Raw genomic sequence first — 18,982 nt, forward strand, 5'->3', positions numbered from 1 at the left:
GATTAACAATGCTGAAGACCTGCATCAGGCAAGTAACGACCATAACACGCACGTAGTTTTTAGAGGAGGAAAACAAGAAAAAAAATTCTAAATGAAACAGTTGATGTATGATTTTTGTGGTTCATGCTGTGGCTACAGACATGTGATCTGACAGTGAGTTTGGAGTAAGGTAAAGGTAAAGGTACCCCTGCCCGTACGGGCCAGTCTTGACAGACTCTGGGGTTGTGCGCCCATCTCACTTAAGAGGCCAGGGGCCAGCGCTGTCCGGAGACACTTCCGGGTCACGTGGCCAGCGTGACATCGCTGCTCTGGCGAGCCAGAGCCGCACACGGAAACGCCGTTTACCTTCCCGCTGGTAAGCGGTCCCTATTTATCTACTTGCACCCGGAGGTGCTTTCGAACTGCTAGGTTGGCAGGCGCTGGGACCGAGCAGCGGGAGCGCACCCCGCCGCAGGGATTCGAACCGCCGACCTTTCAATCGGCAAGTCCTAGGCGCTGAGGCTTTAACCCACAGCGCCACCTGCGTCCCGAGTTTGGAGTAGCCCAATGCAAAAATCCTGAGGATCCATGTGGATCCATGCTTTGTAACCACGTTTTTGCACCACTGTGGCCCCAGGCAACAGTGGGTGCATGATTTTTTGGTGCAAGATGTAGCCATGGACATGCTATGTGATCTGATGGTGAATTTGGGGTGACCCAGTGCAAAAATCCTGAGGATCCATGTGGATCCGTGCTTTGTAACCACGTTTTAAGTGGGGAGGGAAGGAAAAGCACTCAAGGGACAAGGAGCATGCGTGGGGTGGGTGGAGAAGGATGCTGCTAATAATGAAGAAGAGGGGTATAAGGGGAGAAGGCTCCTCTCCTTTCCCGCTTTGCTCCTTTAAAGCAAGCAGGCTCTGCTTTTCTCCTTCCTGCCCGCTTATCCCCGGCTTAGCGAGCTGAAAAACTTTGCTACTGTTTAGCGAGCTGAGTGGGGAGGAGAGAGGGACAGAGAGCCTGCTTGCTTTAAAGGAACCAACCGGACAGAAGCCGCTTACACAAAGCTGACATTTTGTCAGATATACTATTACGGCAGGATGTGGAGGGCAATTGCCCCAAGCTTTGTTTCAAATGACATGCAATTATTTTCAGGAATAAGTATATCTGTGACCACATCGCTGTTTCTGCACATTGGCCATTATTAAAAGCACAAACCTCTGTACTTTTAAAAGGGGTGTGGGTGGGTAGGTGAAGTCCCTGTTTGAATAACTTCACTATAATGCAACCACAACAAACGCTCTTAAAATACACCTTTTTGCACTTGAACCTGCTGTGAGTCTCACAATGAGATTTTAGAAATTAGATTTTAAATCGACCCTTCTTCCAAGGAACTCAAGGTGGCAAGTAGAGATTTTCCTCCCTCATTTTCCCAACCCCATTTCCTTCTTGCAATAACCCTGTGTTCTAGGTTAAGTCGAGATGCGATGACTGGTCCAAGATTTCATGGATTGATAACAATTTGGCCCACCTCTTCCCCAAGGGATGTGAAACCTGTGGCCTCTAGATATTGTTGAACTACAACTCCCATCATTGGGAATTGGAGCCCAACAATATTTGGAGGACCACAGGTTCCTCACCTCTTCATTAGCTGCTGCAACCCACTGGTTCTCTTCCATTATTTTCCCCACCCCAATTAATATACAGAATTGAGCCCCTGCATTTTGGCTTTCTGAAAGTCAGCAAACTCCATATTACACATTCACCCCTGCATTCTGTAGCTCGAACAAATGTTGCTTTACCCGAAGGTAACACAAGGTATTCATGTGAATAGTTTCTAGAGCTGAACCTCTCTATTATTATATTACCCCAAACTGAGCCCCATTAATAAAAAAATCTGCATTTTATTTTTTATTTTTAAAAAACACCCTCATGGGCTTTAAAAACCAAAGGGCACCTTAGTCATCAACTATTCTAGAAATGAAATATTAAAGCAGTGTGAATAAAGGTCACCACACTCGCACAGTTTGTACATCCATAACACAAATTGGAAAGTGTGAAAATCCCTATAACAACAGTCTCTCTGACCTCCCAGACACAGTTATCAAGATACCTAATTCTTCAGATCCTGAATTATAGAAAGGCAATTTTAAAAGGCTTAAAACACTGGAGTGATTGCATAAAGTATTCACACAGCTGTAACTGTGTCCCGTAAGCTATATAAACAAAGCTTTTCAAGGTTGATTGCTTGCACATCTCCTAAATGCACAATGCTTACATTTTAATTGTCCTGTCACAGAGAGAATACCCTGTTCTATATGTAATGACAATGTGCAACTGAGGCCTCACAAGGAAGACCATTTACCACCAGTAATAAGAGGGGGAAGGTCACTGGCATGGTATTCCCTACCCCTCAAAGGTTATGTAAACACAATCAGTGTTAATTTTTTCTTTTTCTTCAACTGGTGGAAATTAGTGTGATGGAGTTATTGGGGTGAATTACCACCCGCGTGCTATTCCATTAAGTGCTAATAAAGAGGGCTCTTGCCTTGGGGCTATTGCAACCTCAACACTTCACGAAAAAGAAAATTAGTGTGTCAGATTTCCTACCATTGTCACAGAAGGTGGCATCTGTGTGGTTTAAAACTCCAAGGCACAGGGAAGGGCTCAGAATGTTGAAATCAATTTTTCAAATTAATCGATCAGGGTGGGTGGGGTTGGAAGACAGTACAGAATGGCCAAATTAGAACAGATTTATCTGCTGGTGGGAGGATGTGTTGTAATTAGGGTTGAAGCTCTTGGGCTGAGTTTTCATTTCTTCAGATTTCATATCTCCAGAGTTCATATCTCTCAAATTTCTTAAGCTACAGGTGAACCATGCAAGTTTTACATTGCCCATTAACTAAAACTAATGCTGAGGAAATAGGTAAAGGTACCCCTGCCCGTACGTGCCAGTCTTGACAGACTCTAGGGTTGTGCGCTCATCTCACTCTAGAGGCCGGGAGCCAGCGCTGTCCACAGACACTTCTGGGTCACGTGGCCAGCGTGACGAAGCTGCTCCGGCGAACCGGCACCAGAGCAGCACACGGAACGCCATTTACCTTCCCACTAGAAAGCGGTACCTATTTATCTACTTACACTTAATTGTGCCTTCGAACTGCTAGGTGGGCAGGAGCTGGGACCGAATGACGGGGGCTCACCCCGCCGTGGGGATTCGAACCGCCGACCATGCGATCGGCAAGTCCTAGGCGCTGAGGTTTTACCCACAGCACCACCCGCGTCCCGGCCACTGAGGAAATAGTTCCATTTTAATTCACTGCAAGCAATGATTATTTGTATTTATACAGTGCTAATTAGAGTTTCCAGAGCAAAGTTGTCTTCACAAGAACTCGATATAGTAGATATGTATCATAATTTCATTTATGTCCAATGGCAAAACAGATGGAAGATTGAAAAACTAGTGGCTTGGGTAGGTCCACGTTGTCAGTTCATGCCTGAGGTGAGATGCGAGCCAGGACTTCCCAGTCATAGTTTGCCTCATGAAGTGGTGGAGTTCGGGCTCTCAAATTTCAGTGGCACCCCGTGCAACGCTTAAATTCAGTGCCCCCTCCCCCGCTCTGTTTTGGTGCCCCTTCCAGACTGACTCCCAGTGCGACCTCACCAGTCGTGCTACCCTCAAACCACCTCTGCTATACATTACACCAGTTCTAAAGCAATATGCTGGAATCGGCTCTTCTTTTTAGTACATCAGGCTCTCAAAACACATCACCGTACGGTATGCTTTTAAAACTCCCTTTAGTCTCAAAAGCGATTTGCCATGCAGCATGGACGCCTACCGTTTGCGAAAGCCTAAAGGCCCTTTGGGATTGTGGAGTTAGTTTCACAGTTGTACATATTGCTGACCAGAATCTACTTTAAGCTGGAGTTTGATCAATCACAAAACTATTATTCGTCACAAAAAAAGTCATCTTCTCTTTCTCCTGTGAGATAAAGGAGAAGAATGGGGAGGGCACTAATGCAATATCCCTTGTCTCATTTTAATGCCTCTAAAGAATGAGATTTCTTGAGCAGTCTGTTCTGTCCTCTTCCTTGCGACAATACTCCCACTCAGTGGTAAGATTGGAAACTGTGCACAAATGAGATGGTATCGTTTGCTAGAGGAAGTGGTCTCCTCTCATAGCAGTGCAAGACCAAACAAGATCCTCTTCAGGGATTTGAAAAACACACCATGTTGTCACACACACCCCACAATGACTCTGGTAGAGCAACAGCATTTCATTCAAAACATCTCTAGGTAATCCCATGTTGTTTGAACTGGGTCTGAGTTGCTTAGGTCTTGAACTGTGGGGACTTACTGCCCAGCAGCCAGAAGTCTTCTTATTGTGGGACCATAGCTAGGAGGGAAGGGCTGTAGGTAATTGGCAGAGCATCTATCTGCTTTGCATGCAGAAGAAGAAGAGGAGGAGTAGGAGTTTAGATTTGATATCCCGCTTTATCACTATCCGAAGGAGTCTCAAAGCGGCTAACATTCTCCTTTCCCTTCCTCCCCCAGAACAAACACTCTGTGAGGTGAGTGGGGCACTTCGAAGTTCAATTCTTGGCAGTTCCAAGTAAGGCTGGAATGTCCCCTGTTTGAAATCCTGGGTAGCCACTGTGAGTCAGTGGGTTTGCCAGCATAGTGCCTCTGGAAACCAAAAAGAGAAACAGTAAAGATTCTCAATGCATGAGAGACTGTTTGATATTTCTACAGAATTCCTGTTTGCACCTACATTAAACATGGCCACATTTCATTGGACACCACAACTGGATGCATATCCTCCTATTCTGAACAGAGGAAAGGTTTTTAAAAATAACTTATCTTTGTGAGCAACAGTGTCTGATGTAGGCCTTTTCCTCCCAAATAATGGGGTGGTCAATGCAGGGACATGCCTGCTCCATTTTGTGGTCCTCTTTTAGATATGACAGCCATTTTGTGTTATGTCACACACCCAACGGCAGCCATTTTGTGCTGGCTCCCACAATACTTTCCCCAAATTCCACATGTGCCCACTGTCCCAAAAGGGTTGGCAACAATACTGAGCTGGATAAACCAATGGCCGGACTTGTTGTAAGGCAGCTTCCAATGTTCCTGTGGCTTTATTAGAAAGAATTTATATGCCAGAGGGAAAACAATAGAACCATTCATTTTGGGCTGTGAGGACAGAGAGATGGCAGGCTTAGAATTTATCTGCTGCTGTTTGGGCTTAATTCAAAAACCAAATTGATAGAGTCTGGGAAACAGACAAAATGCTTTAGAGGAACTGAATGTATCTAGTCCTTTAAAAGAGCCCTGATGTGGAATTTGAGTATCCAGTACCTGATACATGATCAAATCACAGATTAAAAGGCTTAGATTTACAATGCCTGGATTTTCAATACTGGACATTTTTATCGTAATTGTGTAATTTTGTCCTGTCAGTTACTGGAGTGAGTGCATGTGGATCCCACACCCTTGCCTGATCCAATAGCAACTAAATGCTTCTGCACAGATGATCTTGCTGAACTGCTCTTTGCTAGGATCCGCAAAAGTGGCCGGCTTGCGCCACACTGATAGGGGGCCTTCCAGGAGATTGAGAGGACAGGCAGCAGCCCACCTTTCTGCCTTGGCCAAGGCTTTTGCCGATGGCTTCACCTCAGTGAGCACCTTTGCAGCAACCCTTCAGTCAGTTGAGGGCTTCTGAGGAAGAGACAAACACCAAAGTGACTGACTGGGAGCCCCTGGGAAGAGCACAGAGAGAAGTCCCACCAGACCAGGATTACAAAGAGGGGGTCAGGTCAGGGGTGGGGGAGAAATACCTGAAGGAGACAGGAGATGTTAGCCAACTGTGTGGGACCCAGAGAGTACAAACCTTGTCTCTCCCCAGAACTCTGGGAGGAGATGGGTGGGGGCAAGGCTACCCCATCACAAGAACTGCTGGAATGCTCCGAAGAGAGGGAGAAACAGGTGGGAGAGAGGACAAGAAGAGAAAGGGACAGATCTTTTAAAGGGCAGTCTGTGCCTTACCCTTCAGCTCTTATTGATGAAACCAGCTGGAGCCAAGGGGAAAGTGGGGTGTCCCTGGCAACCCCTCAGCTGAGGGTGGGCAGAGCAGTCAGGTGGGCTGCTGGGAAACAGACCTAGGAGCCTGAGGAAGGAAGGAGCCCACTCCTGGCAGAACTTGGGGAAAGTAAGTGACGCACAAACTGCCGGCAGAGACTCGCTTGTCTAAGGGTAGACCAGCTTCCCTGGGACACCCTCTGCTCTGAAGAATGGTGCAGGAACCACACACACACACACACACACACACACACCCATGAATTTAAATAAGTTGGGGAGCACAAAAGGAAACCATCATGTGATGTAACAGGAGGAAGAACAGAGTCTACAAAAGCATCACTAGCCAGTGCTTCTCCTACGTCTTTGTGTGAGGTGTTTGGATCCAATGTTCTTTAATGTATTGCTTTCCCCTGGCTCAATCACATGCAAGTAGAGAACCTGGGCTTCCTTTGCACACTGGGGATGTGAAGCAGCATCACCAAGAGCCCAGCACAGCTGCTCTGTTAAGCTTCAACTCGGAGTGGATATTACTCCATTTTTTAATCACTATGTAAATGCTGTTTCATGCTTCCACACAAATGAAACAAACTGTGCCAGCTTCATATACTTAAAGCCTCTTCCAAGCATTTGATATGCTATTTGACATTGGTGGCATATGAGTTGTAGCTAATTAGCAATTCATATGGACTAAATTGTCTTAAACTGAGTTGGGTGGAATCTACACGCATATAAAAACCGTTCTGAAAATGCTTTTTTTTAAAAAGGCGTTTTTAAAAATACGTTGCATTTTCCATAAGGCTCACCATCACCATCTAGTGTCACATTGTATATTGCACCTAAAACACACTTAAAACGTTTTATTTGCAGCTGTATAGCTGAGTTGTTTGTGAAACTGGGGGGGAAGAATTTATAACTAAACAAAACATTTAGGTCTGAAGATAAAGCTATTGATGGCTACTATGTTTGATGGCTATGTGCTCTGCCTCCAAAAATGAAGGCAGCAATGATTCTGCTGGAAACTGCAGAAAAGGAAAGTACTGTTGCTTGCAGATTTCCCATAGGCATCTGTTTGGCCACTGTAGGAAGAGGATGCTGGACTTAATGGCCTATTGGCCTGATCCAGCAGACTCTCCTGATGTTTTTATGTTCAAAAATGGTAAACCATCTTCTCTCCTGTGATAATATTTAGTTTTGCTCAAAACTGGCTGTTGTTCTTTCAGTGTCAGTCAGGGGTAACCATCTCCAGATGTTGCTGCTACATTTCCCATCATTCTTGATGATTAACCACATAGGCTGAGCCTGATAAGAGTTGGGAGTCCAGCAGCACTTGGAAAGCACCATATTGCCTTCCTTGGTTTATAAATAAAGTCATACCCTGGAAGTCAAACTGCTCAATTCCGGAACATTTTGGCTCCTGAACATTGCAAACCCAGAAGTGACTGTTCCAGTTTGCAAACTATTTTTGGAAGCCAAAGTCTGACAGGGCTTCCACGGCTTCCAATTGGCTGCAGAAGCCACGCTTTGGTTTTCAAATGTTTTAGAAATCGAATGGACTTCCGGAACGGATTCTGTTCGACTTCCAAGGTACGACTGTAACAGCAAAACTATGAGAGCCCTGATTTGTTATTTGTGAGAATGAAGAGGTCCCGATTTGAAGTGAAATGTGGGTGGGGTGTGAGAATAGAACAGAGAGATGAATGAGGCCATTAGCAACACCGCAAATTGCAAATTTCAAAAGATCATAAATCACGCCCTCAAGTAATCCTAAGACTGGATTGAAAAAAAATCAATAGTATTTTAAAAGTTATCGTAACAGTGAGAATACTTTGTATTTGGCTTCTGGCTTCTAAGGGCACCGTCACTGAATGCAGTCAGAATAAAAAACAGAAGCCACACCACAGTTATGTCTGAAAAGCTTTCATTCGTATTCATCTGCAGGATATCATTTCTGCAGATCTGTCATTTCGAAAGCAAACAGATCAAAACTACTTAACACAACACTCTCTGGTTTGAATTCTTTGTTGATCATAGGATTAACGTAAAACTCCAGGGTTGCAATCTTATAAACACTTACTTGGGAGTAAATTTCATTGAACTTAATAGATCTTCTAAGCAGGCATGTGTAGAATTTCACTCTAGGCTTGTTTAAGTTACAGGTTGACGTCATGCATCTTCAAGAATTAGACATTTAAGGACATGTTGTGAAAGTTGTGGGGAATAATTCTGAATTCATGAGATTACTAGCTTGCCATTGCTGTTTAACATGTATACAGTCAGAGCTTTTTCTTTTTTTACAGCTGGAACTCAGTTCCAGCACCTCTCAGGTGGGAGACATTGCCATTATAGGGGAACAAGGGAGGCCTCTGTGGTGACTTTTGGCACCTCTTCTTCTAGAAAAACAGCACTGTATATGGTTTAGTACTTTTGGTGTTTTCCCCCAATGAGGTTAAAATGCCTAAATTTCAGTTGGGGAGGTTGTTAACATGACAGTGATGAAAGAAGCCACTAGTTAAATACTATCCTTGAGGGCATAGCCAGGACTTCAGAGTGCTAACTTTCTACTGAGATGAGTGGGTGAGCAAAAAAATCTGACTATTGGTCAAGGCTCTTCCAGATGAAATTTGAAGAGCTACTTTTAAGGAATATGGCATCTTGATTATAAAACTGGAGTAGTTATCCACCGCTTTGAAATTTGCCCATTAGAAAGCTTGACAATGAACCTTTCTGAATTCCCAGCATACTTAGAAGTGGGAAATGAGTAAGACAATACTAGATTGCAAAGGTTGCTTCAATTCACAAAGCCTGAGGATTACAGATACTCCTTTCGGGATGAAGAATCAACAGAGCATGGGCCCCTTGTACCAGGTATGTTGATTGGCCAACCTTTCCGGTGAAGAACACCACAATTTAGGGGATCATAGTAAAAGCCTTGCTGCAACAAAGTCATTGTGCACACAGATACATAATTGCGCCTACAGGTACATAATTGCACCTACAGGTACGTATTTCTCTAGGTGTTTCGGCACACACAAGTACAGGCAGCATGCAAGGTGATGGGGAAATAATGGAATGTCTTTCTGTTTCATGACATCTGGGTGGCATCCCTAAATGCTTGTCTGCAATCAGTGAAATACTACATTAAAGTGGGGGGGGGGATCAATTCAGTGCAAAAAACCAGAACTGATGTTACCTGAGGCTCAGTAGAACAGATGGCTGTGAAAATGCCTGTCCTGGGTGGTCAGTCTCTCTAAAAAAAGGATAGCGAACCTGTAGCCCTCCAAATGCTGCTGAACTGCAACTCCCAGACAGCATGGCTAATGGCCAGGTATAATGGCAGCTATACTGCAGCAACATCTGGAGAGCCATAGGTTCCCCTTCTGCGAAGTATCAGGTCGATAACTTTGGTGAAACTTCTGGACCACAGAGCCTGTAGCCTTCTGGATATTGCTCGATTGCAACTCCCATCACGCCTGACCACCGGCCATCCTGACTGGAGTCCAACAACACCTGGAAGGCCACAGGTTCCTCATCACTCTTCTAAGGCCCAGCTTTCCTTCTAGAATTCTCAGTAGCGGCATGTGACCCAAAAATGTTCCATGTCAGCTTTGGCTGATAAACAATGGATGTAAAGGAGAAGTGGGTCAACAACCAACATCCTTTGGTTATCCATATTATTCCAAGGACATCAGCGTCTCAGCTGACCTCCATTCCAAGCAAACAGAATCTGGTTGTGTGCGTGCCCCCCTGGAGTCTCTTACTGCTCCTAGACTGGGGTGGCACTGGCATCTAACAGAATGTAGTTTGAGCAAGCCACTTCCTTGGTGGGGTGCATGGGGCGCCCTAAATTTCTGGAGAGCTTTTGAAGACTTGCTTCAAAACGCACAGCAACCATACCACCCTGGAAGGAAGCTCCATTGAATTCAATAGAGCGTCCGTCTGAGCAGACAAGGCTGCAATCCCGAGAGTAAATCGCCTCCGAATTCAACAAGGTGTTTTATTAAGAGTAGGGCATATTCTATGACTGCTCTGGGGAACCTGCCGCTTCCTTCCCGGGGGAAATGTTTGTGGATGAGAATATGCATTTTGTTTTTGCTTTGTTTTTAGGCAAAGGCTGTTTGCAAAATACTTGGGGGGGGGGAGCTGAGCGCCCTCCCCGCCCTGGCAACCCGGAGCCGCCTATCGCCAGCAGAGCGAGCTCCGCCGAACAAAGCCACGACAAGGGGATTAACTTCCAAATGACCCTCGCCGCGCGGCCGAAAGCGCCGCCGGAGCCCCACCCCTCGGGCGGCCAGAGGTCTGGCTGCTGATGGTCACATGGGCCTCTCTCAGCATGGTGGGAAGGGAAAGTTTATTTGAATTGCAAGCGCTGCCCGCCTGCCCGGGGACCATCAAACTTGTGCAGCTCCGCTTCCTGGCCAGCTCTGCTGCTGCTCCTCCTTGAAGTTTGCTGCGTCCTCCGCCCCGCCAGCCCGGCTCCAAATGCTTCACACAGTTTGCAAGGTGATTTTTTTAAAAAAATAATAACAATATATTGTTTTATATCAATTTCACGCTCTGCTTTTGTTCATGCTCATCCATTTATTGCTTTTGCAACATTTGTGATCGCAGATCCCCTCCTTATCCTATTTGCGGCTTCTCTTCTTTTGCAACTACTGTACTTTTTATTTCTATTTTTTCCTACACCCCCTTAGTTCCCTTTCCCCATTGTCCGCCCTCTGATTCGAGGCTCCGCACGTCAGTCACGGGCTTGACTCTTGCCCCTCCCCGCCTCCCCGATTGAGCGCTGGCTCCCCGCCTTCTTCCTCTGCTTCGTCCTGCCTCCCCAAGGCCGCGTCTGGTTGGGCGGGCGCCGCGCCCGTCACGCGGGGGAGCCAATCGCAGCCGGCCTGCATGCCCACGAGCGAGCCGGGAACTTGCAAGTAAGTGTGCGACTGTGGGTTAGGGGAGCGGCAGAGCTTTTGGGGGAAGGCGGCTGGGAGGGTCGGGATGCTTTGGGAAACCCCTGGCCGGCACCGAAACGCTGGAGAGCACCCCTGGGTGTCCCTGGAAGTGGGTGTGGGAGGGGAGCTCTGTTGCTTGGAGGAGGGGCAGGATCAGACACCAGGAAGAGTTAAATGTTGCACCCCAGAGTTGTTGTTTTCCAGTACTTAAAAAAAACCACAACTCCAGATTTCAAGTTCCCCATGAGATGCAAAATGATGCTCGTCTTCACATACCCTGTGAAAAGTCTGGTGTTCAGTTTGCTGGAGAATCTGCCATCTGCATCTGCTGCTCAGCTAAAAAGGATTGTGGCTTTTGGAGGGAGGAGGGATTCTTATAAATTTTTTTTGGAGGAAGCCCCTTGGATATATTCCAGCTTCTTGGAGTCTGGTGGTCCTGATCTGCAAACCCAAAGACTCTGTTTCGCTCTGTTGTGTTAGAAATGCCAGAGCTGTGCTGCAGGGGTACCTTAGGAGTACTGCAGGTGGAAATAACTGCAAGCTGAACTTAATGTGGGAAACTGGTAGCATCTTTGCTGGCTAGACAGCTATCTAAGCCTGGTGGGGTTTTTATTTTGCAGAAGTGTTTCCGGAAAGCTGTAGATTCACCCTCAAGGTGTGAGTTCAAGAAGGGAGCTTTCCAGTGATTTTTGCATGCCCAACCTGTCATATATCAGCTGTCTGTACTGGAGACCTGTTCATTCCTGGGTCCTTCTAGCTATATAGGCCTAATTCTCTGTTACTATTATCTTACTAATATAATCATTCAATTATGCAAGCCACCCCCTGTGGCTTCAAGTGGTACGGCTCAGATGCAGGTAAACCTGTGTCTGGGCTGTACCACCTCAAGATGCAGATGGAGGCTGGCATAATTGAATGCCCATCCATAAAAGTCTAGCTAAGCCTTCTTGCAACTAGTTTTCTATAGGCATGGAAGGTTTTTGAAGGAAGGAGCATTCCACCATGTGATTTTCCCTCCTGTTGTCTGTACATCCTAGATCCAGCTTGCCCACCCGTATAAGAACAGACCAGTAGATGTGCTTACTCTGTTATCCCTGCAGAGACTTTTGGCTAATAGCGAGGCTTATTTGTCATCTTCTTAAGTGTCTACATTAGCTAATGTCTTGCTTTTATGTTCTGCTGACATGGCTGAGTGAGCCCTGACCAGGAAATGAAACATTTGCATGCTTTTGTTTTGTGCTGAATTGCTTACTTGGAAGTACATCTCAATTACCTGAATGGCACTCGCTTTCCAAATTTGTCTTTAAAATCACAACCTAAAGCTCAGAAAGTCTTTTGTGTGATGCAAATGTTTACTCCCAAATAAAGTGAGATGGTGTTGTTTCAACAAGGCCTGCATCACATGCAGGCTTGATTCAAGTAAGTACCATTGGACCTGCTGAGATTTACTTCTGAGTAAAGCCACACAGAATGTGGCTTTAGACTTCAAAGTCCATAAAATTAATCTAGGCTGCGAAAATTATACTAGCCTGCTATGAGTCTCCGTGCTGACCTATCAAGAGAGGAAGCCCCATCTTCCATCACCTACATGGAAATGCAGGCTTCTAGCTTTTTGGCTGGCTAGTAAAAAAAAAGATCTACCAAATAGACTGGCAGGGGAGTGATGGAACAATGCACCCCTCCTTTGGCAGCTGTCTGTATTTCTGTGATAGTTGTAGAGAAAAGGGCATCCTTCTCTTTGTGACTTGCACAGAAAGGAAGTAGACTGTGAATAAATCCTTTCCTCTTCCACCAGCCCCCTTGTTTGCCTGCATGGAATTCCTGGCCACCTGTGGCTGTCACACAAGTTGCTAAAATACAAGTATGTGATGTGGCTAACTCCATGCAGTGGTGCAGACTTTTTTGGCAGCGCAAAACCCAAACATGTCAGGTGTGCAGAAGGAAAAGCATTAATTGTGTTATTCATAAACCCCATGTTTCTCTAAATAGCCCTGTCTCCCAGATAAGTCCAGGATCTAAATTTGTGTGGCTGTTCCACTGACCCCATGTCAGTTCAAAAATCCAGGGACCCGCTGATGGCCTGGAGGTGTCTGTCCATGTGAGACAAATTAGAACATGAGAAAATCCCTGCTAGATCAGGCCAGAGGTTCTTGCATCCTGTTTTCACAGTGGCTGACCAAATGTCTATGGGAAATTTACAAGCACTCCCCGCACTTCTGAGTCCTAGCAATTCAGAAGCATACTGCACCCATCTCTGGAAGGAGAGCATCGCCAACGAGGCTAGTAGCTATTGATGGCCTTCTCCATAAATGTTTGCAATCCTCTCTACGTGTTTGCTTGGAAACAAGCCTCACATACATAAATGATGTTTCCAAGTAAGTGGGTATAGTACTGTAGCCTACAATCATTTCCCAAAACACCTGTATTTCTCCTTGGGGAGGAGAACATATAAACAACAATACATATAAACAAACAGTTCAGCAATAGAGGTATGTACATCCTTCTAAAAGGGACCTGTTGTAACTGGGAAAACAGCACGTTTGTGTTCCTAAGCTAAATTGATAGTTTACGTGATCGGGACCACTTGCCAAATAACTCTCAGAAAACCAATTAAAGGGAAAATAATAACCTCTGCTGTGCCTGTGAGGTTTTAACTGGTGTGGGTTCTCTTTTGGCAGCAGAGGCAGAAAGAAAATAATGGCTGGTAATGACGACCTCTTAAAGAATCTACAGAACAACTTGCAAGAGCTGAACAATCTCCGCTCTAGGTATTACATATCAGCAAAACGTACCTTGTCTGCAGGGGCCAAGTCACTGCTTCGTGACCAGCAACAACTGCCAAGGGAGAATATGAACATCCAGCCATTTGCTCCTAGAAAGAGCATCCGCCACCGTAACCCCTACTGGCCTGATGAAGAAATCCGGACCTTCATTGAGATCTGGGGCGACGACCAAGTCCAAGCATCGCTGGCCACCAATTTTCGCAACGAGGCTCAGTATGAGTGGATCTCTGATCGGATGCGGGAATACGGCTATGACAGGGATATGAAGCAGTGCCGTTTGCGTGCCAAAGAGCTTCGGCGAGGATACAAGGCCATTGTTTGTGGAAACAACTCCTCTGTGAGTGGCCAACGTGCCCTGCCGTTCTATGATTCCTTGAATAGTTTCCTGTGCATGCACAAAGGCCTGGTGGTGTCCAAAGTCTCCCTCTCCATAGATCGGAGGAATCGAGAGGCACAAAAGCTGGGGCTGGAGCAGGAGAAAAACGAAAAACTAAGCGTCGTCCTCGTTTCCGACGACGACGAAGCCTCCATCCCAGAGCCTGCCGATGACTCAAATGGCTATTTTCAAGACCCGCGGATGGATTCCGACCCCGTGAATGCCCAATCTCCAGGTGATGAATGGGAGCAGCACGGAGAAGACGACATCCTGGCAGGTGATGAGGCTTTGCCCCATTTCCCCAGTGCTAGAGGAGAGAGCCATTCGGCTGTCAATTCAGGTGAATTTTGAGAATTCAACTCCTGTTTCAAAGATCATTGCTTCTGAGCAATGTCACCTACGTGGGTTAAGTTAAGATGGTGGTTTGGGCTGAGCTTGATTTCTTTTTTTAAAAAACAACCCCCTCTGAGTTGTGCTGGGAGGACTCCACTTAGAAGCCTGTCCCTGTAATCTAGGGATTGGGAACCTGTGGTCCTCCAGATGGCAAATTCTACAATGCCAATAAGTCCCAGCCACCATAACCCAATAGCCATGGATAATGGGAGTTGTAATAATGTTATAATGTTATAATGACCTGTAATAATGATAGGTTCCCCATCCCTGTTGTAATCCCAAATGTATGAGGTTTGGCTATAGCTACTTAGTGAGGGGGGGTGGTCCACACAGATGTCAGAGGTTGTCTCCTTAGCATTGTTGGGCATGCTCCAGAGCTAAGCCCTAGTGAACACTGGCTGAAATTAAGACCTAGAGCCATCCAGATGTTCCTGGGACTATAGCTCCCATCAGCCACAGCCAGCATGGTCAGTGATGATGGGTTTTGTAGGCCCAACAGCAGCTGCAAGGCCACAGGTTCCTCTCTGCTTTTAAGTGTAGGCTGCTGCTGCTGTTTTAACTTCTTTTGGCATCTGGTGTGCTGCTGGCCACCTGCAGAACACCACCATTTTGTTAACTCCTGCTGTCTTCCATTGCAGGCCCATCCAGCTCCTTCCCCAGGGGGCCCCTGGCCGACACTGACAGAGCGAGCAACCACTGGAGCAGGAAACAGAGGAGGCAACCCGACGCTGCCTCGGACCTCGTGGATGCCATATCGCAAGTGGGTGACAGGCTAGTGTGTGCCCTGTCCGATTTGCACTCGAGGCACAGGGAGACGTCTGAGCTTACGCAGGCCAGGGAGAGCAATGCCCGCAAGGAGGAGCTGACCATCCTCGCAAGCCACGTGGGCCAGGCCACCAAAAACATGGACAAACTCATCACTCTTATGGAGACGTCGACCAGGCGGATCGCAGATGCCATGGACAGGCAAACAGCTGCCTTGGAGAACCTGGCACGGTTGTTTGCCACCAGGGCGCCACCTCCTCCAGTGCCCTCCACATCCCAAGGGCAGCCTCCGCATTCCTCCCCAAGCACCTCTGTACTGCTCCCATCATCATCATCATCATCGCCACCACCACTGCTGGCGCTGCACAATGCTCCAAACGCTTTGGGGGCCCACCACGCCAGTGCTCCCAAAGCTCCAGAATCACCAGCTCCCAGCGAGGCTGAGGAATGCCAGCCAGAGAAAAAGAAAATAAAAACAGAAGGCAACTAGTGGAATCTCATCATTTGACAATCCCTCAAACATGCTTCTTTGCTCTCATTGGGTAGACACTCATCCTTAAAAAAAAACAAAACTCATTTGAGGGGGAAAGTCAGGATGGTAGAAGCTGTAACAAATCTCTCTTTTTTTTAATGTAGCCAGAATTTCAGTTTGAAGGTATGTTTGCGTAGAAGAGGGAAGGATGAGTTTTGCCTAGGATGACAAAACTGTAGAGTTCACTGGCATTCCACTGTTCTGTCCCTTGCTCCATATTCTGCTGCTTTGTTATGCAATTCGGACTGCAGTCCCGTGCACAGTTGCTAGGGAGTAAAGCCCCACTGAACTGTGTAAGTGTGGTTCAGATCTAGGCTTAGGCCACAGAGAAGGTTGGTTCAAAATCTCTGCTCAGCCCTGAAGTTGGTTGGTGGCCTTTGTCAGCTGCTGTTTTTCCTCTCTCCAAATGGGCAATACAAATAATCTGCACTGCTTGGTGGTTTTGAAGATGAGCAATTTAAAGACTGTGAATCATTGTGCACAGTGAAACTGATATAAATGAGTAGAGAACATTCTTTGTTGATATATAACATGTTGTTAAAATCAGTGAAATGCACGGTGAGCGATGGGCTCTTTTCCTCACTTGTCTCAATGAAACCATGTCTTTATTGGCAAACAAAAATAGTCTTCAAATACTAAAATAGAACATTTTTAATGTGGTTGCGGCAGCTGCTCTTGCGAGATCAAAGCCCAAGCTTGGTGGTTCTTTCCTTCGCAGGTTATAAGAATGGGGAACCTCTGGCCCTCCAGATGATGTTGAACTACAACTCCCCTCAGCCCTAGCAAGTATGACCAATGACCAGGGATGATGGGAGTTGTAGTTGAACAACATCTGGAGGGCCAAAGCTCCCCACAGCTGGGCTACAGCTGGAGGAGGGATAGGCCTGAGTGCACAGAGCAATGGTCTCCATTATGTAGCTCATGGAGGACAAAATGGGTTAGTAAGAGAAGCAAAGCAAACCTTTGGCTTTTAAAGAACTCCTTGCACTTGAGAGTTCTATGAAACTCATCTCCTTCCAACCACTAACCTTGTAGAGGAGATCAAGGACTAAACATCAGGAAGAACTTTTGTGACAGTAAGAGTTGTTTGACATTGGAACAGTCTCCCTCAGGACATTGTGGAGGTTTTTGAGCAGAGGTCGGATGGCCCTTCTGTCATGGATGCTTGAGATTCCTGCATTGCAGGGGGTTGTACTAGATGGCCTTTGGCGGATCCCTTCCAACTCTATGATTCTGTGGCTAAGTCAGGGGTGGAGAACCTTCAGGGTTAATCCTGCAATGGTGGCACACAACCTGCTCCCTGTCAAAATTGGCCCTTGAGGACAATCATGGAGTCAAAAAGGTTCCTCACCCCTGAACTCAGGATTTGTGTCTTTAGTGTTAGCCTGTCTGTTGTTTCTGGGCAGCACAGAAGGTGGGGGTATGAGTGTGACAGCCAAATCTTGCTTAACCCCAGCATCTGGCATTCAGAGAGCCAGTGTGGTGTAGTGGTTAAGAGCAGTAGTCTTGTAATCTGGGGAACTGGGTTTGCTTCCCCGCTCTTCCACGTGCAACTGCTGCTTGACCTTGGGCCAGTCACACTTCTCTGAAGTTTCTCAGCCCCACTCATCTCACAGAGTGTTTGTTGTGGGGGAGGAAGGAGAATGTTAGCCGCTTTGAGACTCCTTAGGGTACTGATAAAGCGGGATATCAAATCCAAACTCCTCCTCCCCTTCTTCAAAGCTTATGTTGTCCCTGACCATTGCTTGTGGAGAAATCAGACTCCATGAATTTGTCTTCAAAGCCTTCAAGCTGGGGGCCAGTACTATTTCTTGTGGTAGCGAGTTGCATAAGTTAATGTTGTGCAGAGTGAAAAGTACTTCTGCTCATAAGCCCCGAGATGTACCGACAATCAACTTTGATTATGATGCCAATGTCTAGATATTGAAAGAGTGAAACACTCTCGTCTCCCTTCCTAGTTGCCCCTTCCTCTCTCATTCTTCAGGTGGGCAGCTATGACTGCACAGAAAAAAAGATTATTAGCCTCACGAACCAATGCAGTTGGCCGGACAGAGGCGCACTGTGCAGGCTGGAGTTTCTCCCGTTACAATTTCCTTTATGGGGAATGTAAATTGTATTACTACGCAGCTGCGACTGCAAATACCTGCCTGCAGTCACTGTGTGGACGTGAGTGGGGAAAGGGATTGACAAGAGTCCCAGTCCCCATGATGGCAAACAGTTCCAACTGACCTAGGTGAGGCTGAGTGTCCTCATTCTTATACAGTGGTACCTCAGGTTACATACGCTTCAGGTTACAGACTCCGCTAACCCAGAAATAGTGCTTCAGGTTAAGAACTTTGCTTCAGGATGAGAACAGAAATCGTGCTCCGGTGGCGTGGCAGCAGCAGGAGGCCCCATTAGCTAAAGTGGTGTTTCAGGTTAAGAACAGTTTCAGGTTAAGTACAGACCTCCGGAACGAATTAAGTACTTAACCTGAGGTACCACTGTATTTGAAAGCGCTGTGCACCACCACCCCAGGTGAAGGGCACATTGATTCCTAAACAAAGTATGTGGTCGTTTCAGACAAGCAACCCATTTTTTTTAAAAAAATGTGTATTAGGGAACTAGAGGCCTGCATCCAAAGATTGGGCTGGTTATTTCAGCCTTGCAACTAAGGCCCCAATTATTACTAGCCTGTTAGGGGATAGCAGCTTCTGTTTCCACGACGGCTACAGAGAAGGATCCCTACCTCCTCTTGGCATGCTGAGAGAGAGGGAAGAATGCCTTCTACGAAGCAGATTGTGCCAGTCTGCTACATTTTCAGGAAGGCCATGAAGGAAGGAACAAAGCAGACAGCATCAAAATGCCACATATCCTGTAGTGTGGGGCTCACGGAAGTTGCGAGTAAAAGGTGTGTGAGAGAGTATTGCCAAGACATTCTAAGCGCATATGCTATTGAAGAGGCACTGCCACTTTTCACTGAAAAGTGCAGAGTGCTCTTGTTTCTCAATGCCTAGTTGTAACTGGGATCTCTACTGTAGAAGATCAGGGTTATGCTTCACCTAAGTAATACTAATTTTGTTTTGTTTGTTTTTTAAAAAAAGCTCTCAACATTTTTTACATGGCTACCCTACCAATAAAGTTGGATACTAAAAACTTAAA

The 18,982-nt window shown here is 46.3% G+C and overlaps 1 protein-coding gene across 7 annotated transcripts; it reads left to right on the plus strand.

Moving 5' to 3' along the window:
- The first annotated feature begins 10,327 nt into the window (after positions 1-10,327).
- Positions 10,328-18,982, plus strand: LOC309371446 (uncharacterized protein). Of its 7 annotated transcripts, XM_081914064.1 has the most exons (5): positions 10,336-10,552; positions 10,744-10,971; positions 13,162-13,367; positions 13,671-14,491; positions 15,183-18,982. In XM_081914064.1, exons 4-5 carry the CDS (start codon positions 13,690-13,692, stop codon positions 15,797-15,799), a joined length of 1,419 nt encoding a protein of 472 aa, XP_081770190.1. In that variant the 5' UTR covers positions 10,336-10,552; positions 10,744-10,971; positions 13,162-13,367; positions 13,671-13,689; the 3' UTR covers positions 15,800-18,982. The 7 variants fall into 7 exon arrangements, with proteins under 7 accessions (XP_081770195.1, XP_081770189.1, XP_081770190.1 ...); XM_081914069.1 differs by lacking the exon at positions 13,162-13,367 and having other exon boundaries at positions 10,328-10,552; positions 13,671-14,428; XM_081914063.1 differs by lacking the exon at positions 13,162-13,367 and having other exon boundaries at positions 10,335-10,552.

This window comes from Podarcis melisellensis, assembly GCF_964234715.1.
Source record: "Podarcis melisellensis genome assembly, chromosome: 6".
NCBI classification, from domain to species: Eukaryota; Metazoa; Chordata; class Lepidosauria; order Squamata; family Lacertidae; genus Podarcis; species Podarcis melisellensis.

Excerpts from the sequence above, each read along its gene's own strand:
- LOC309371446 (XM_081914063.1), top strand. The coding sequence starts at position 10,943 with ATGCCCACGAGCGAGCCGGGAACTTGCAA. Across the intron at positions 10,972-13,670 it reads AGCGAGCCGGGAACTTGCAA|CAGAGGCAGAAAGAAAATAA; the intron begins GTAAGTGTGCGA and ends CTCTTTTGGCAG. Across the intron at positions 14,492-15,182 it reads CCATTCGGCTGTCAATTCAG|GCCCATCCAGCTCCTTCCCC; the intron begins GTGAATTTTGAG and ends CTTCCATTGCAG.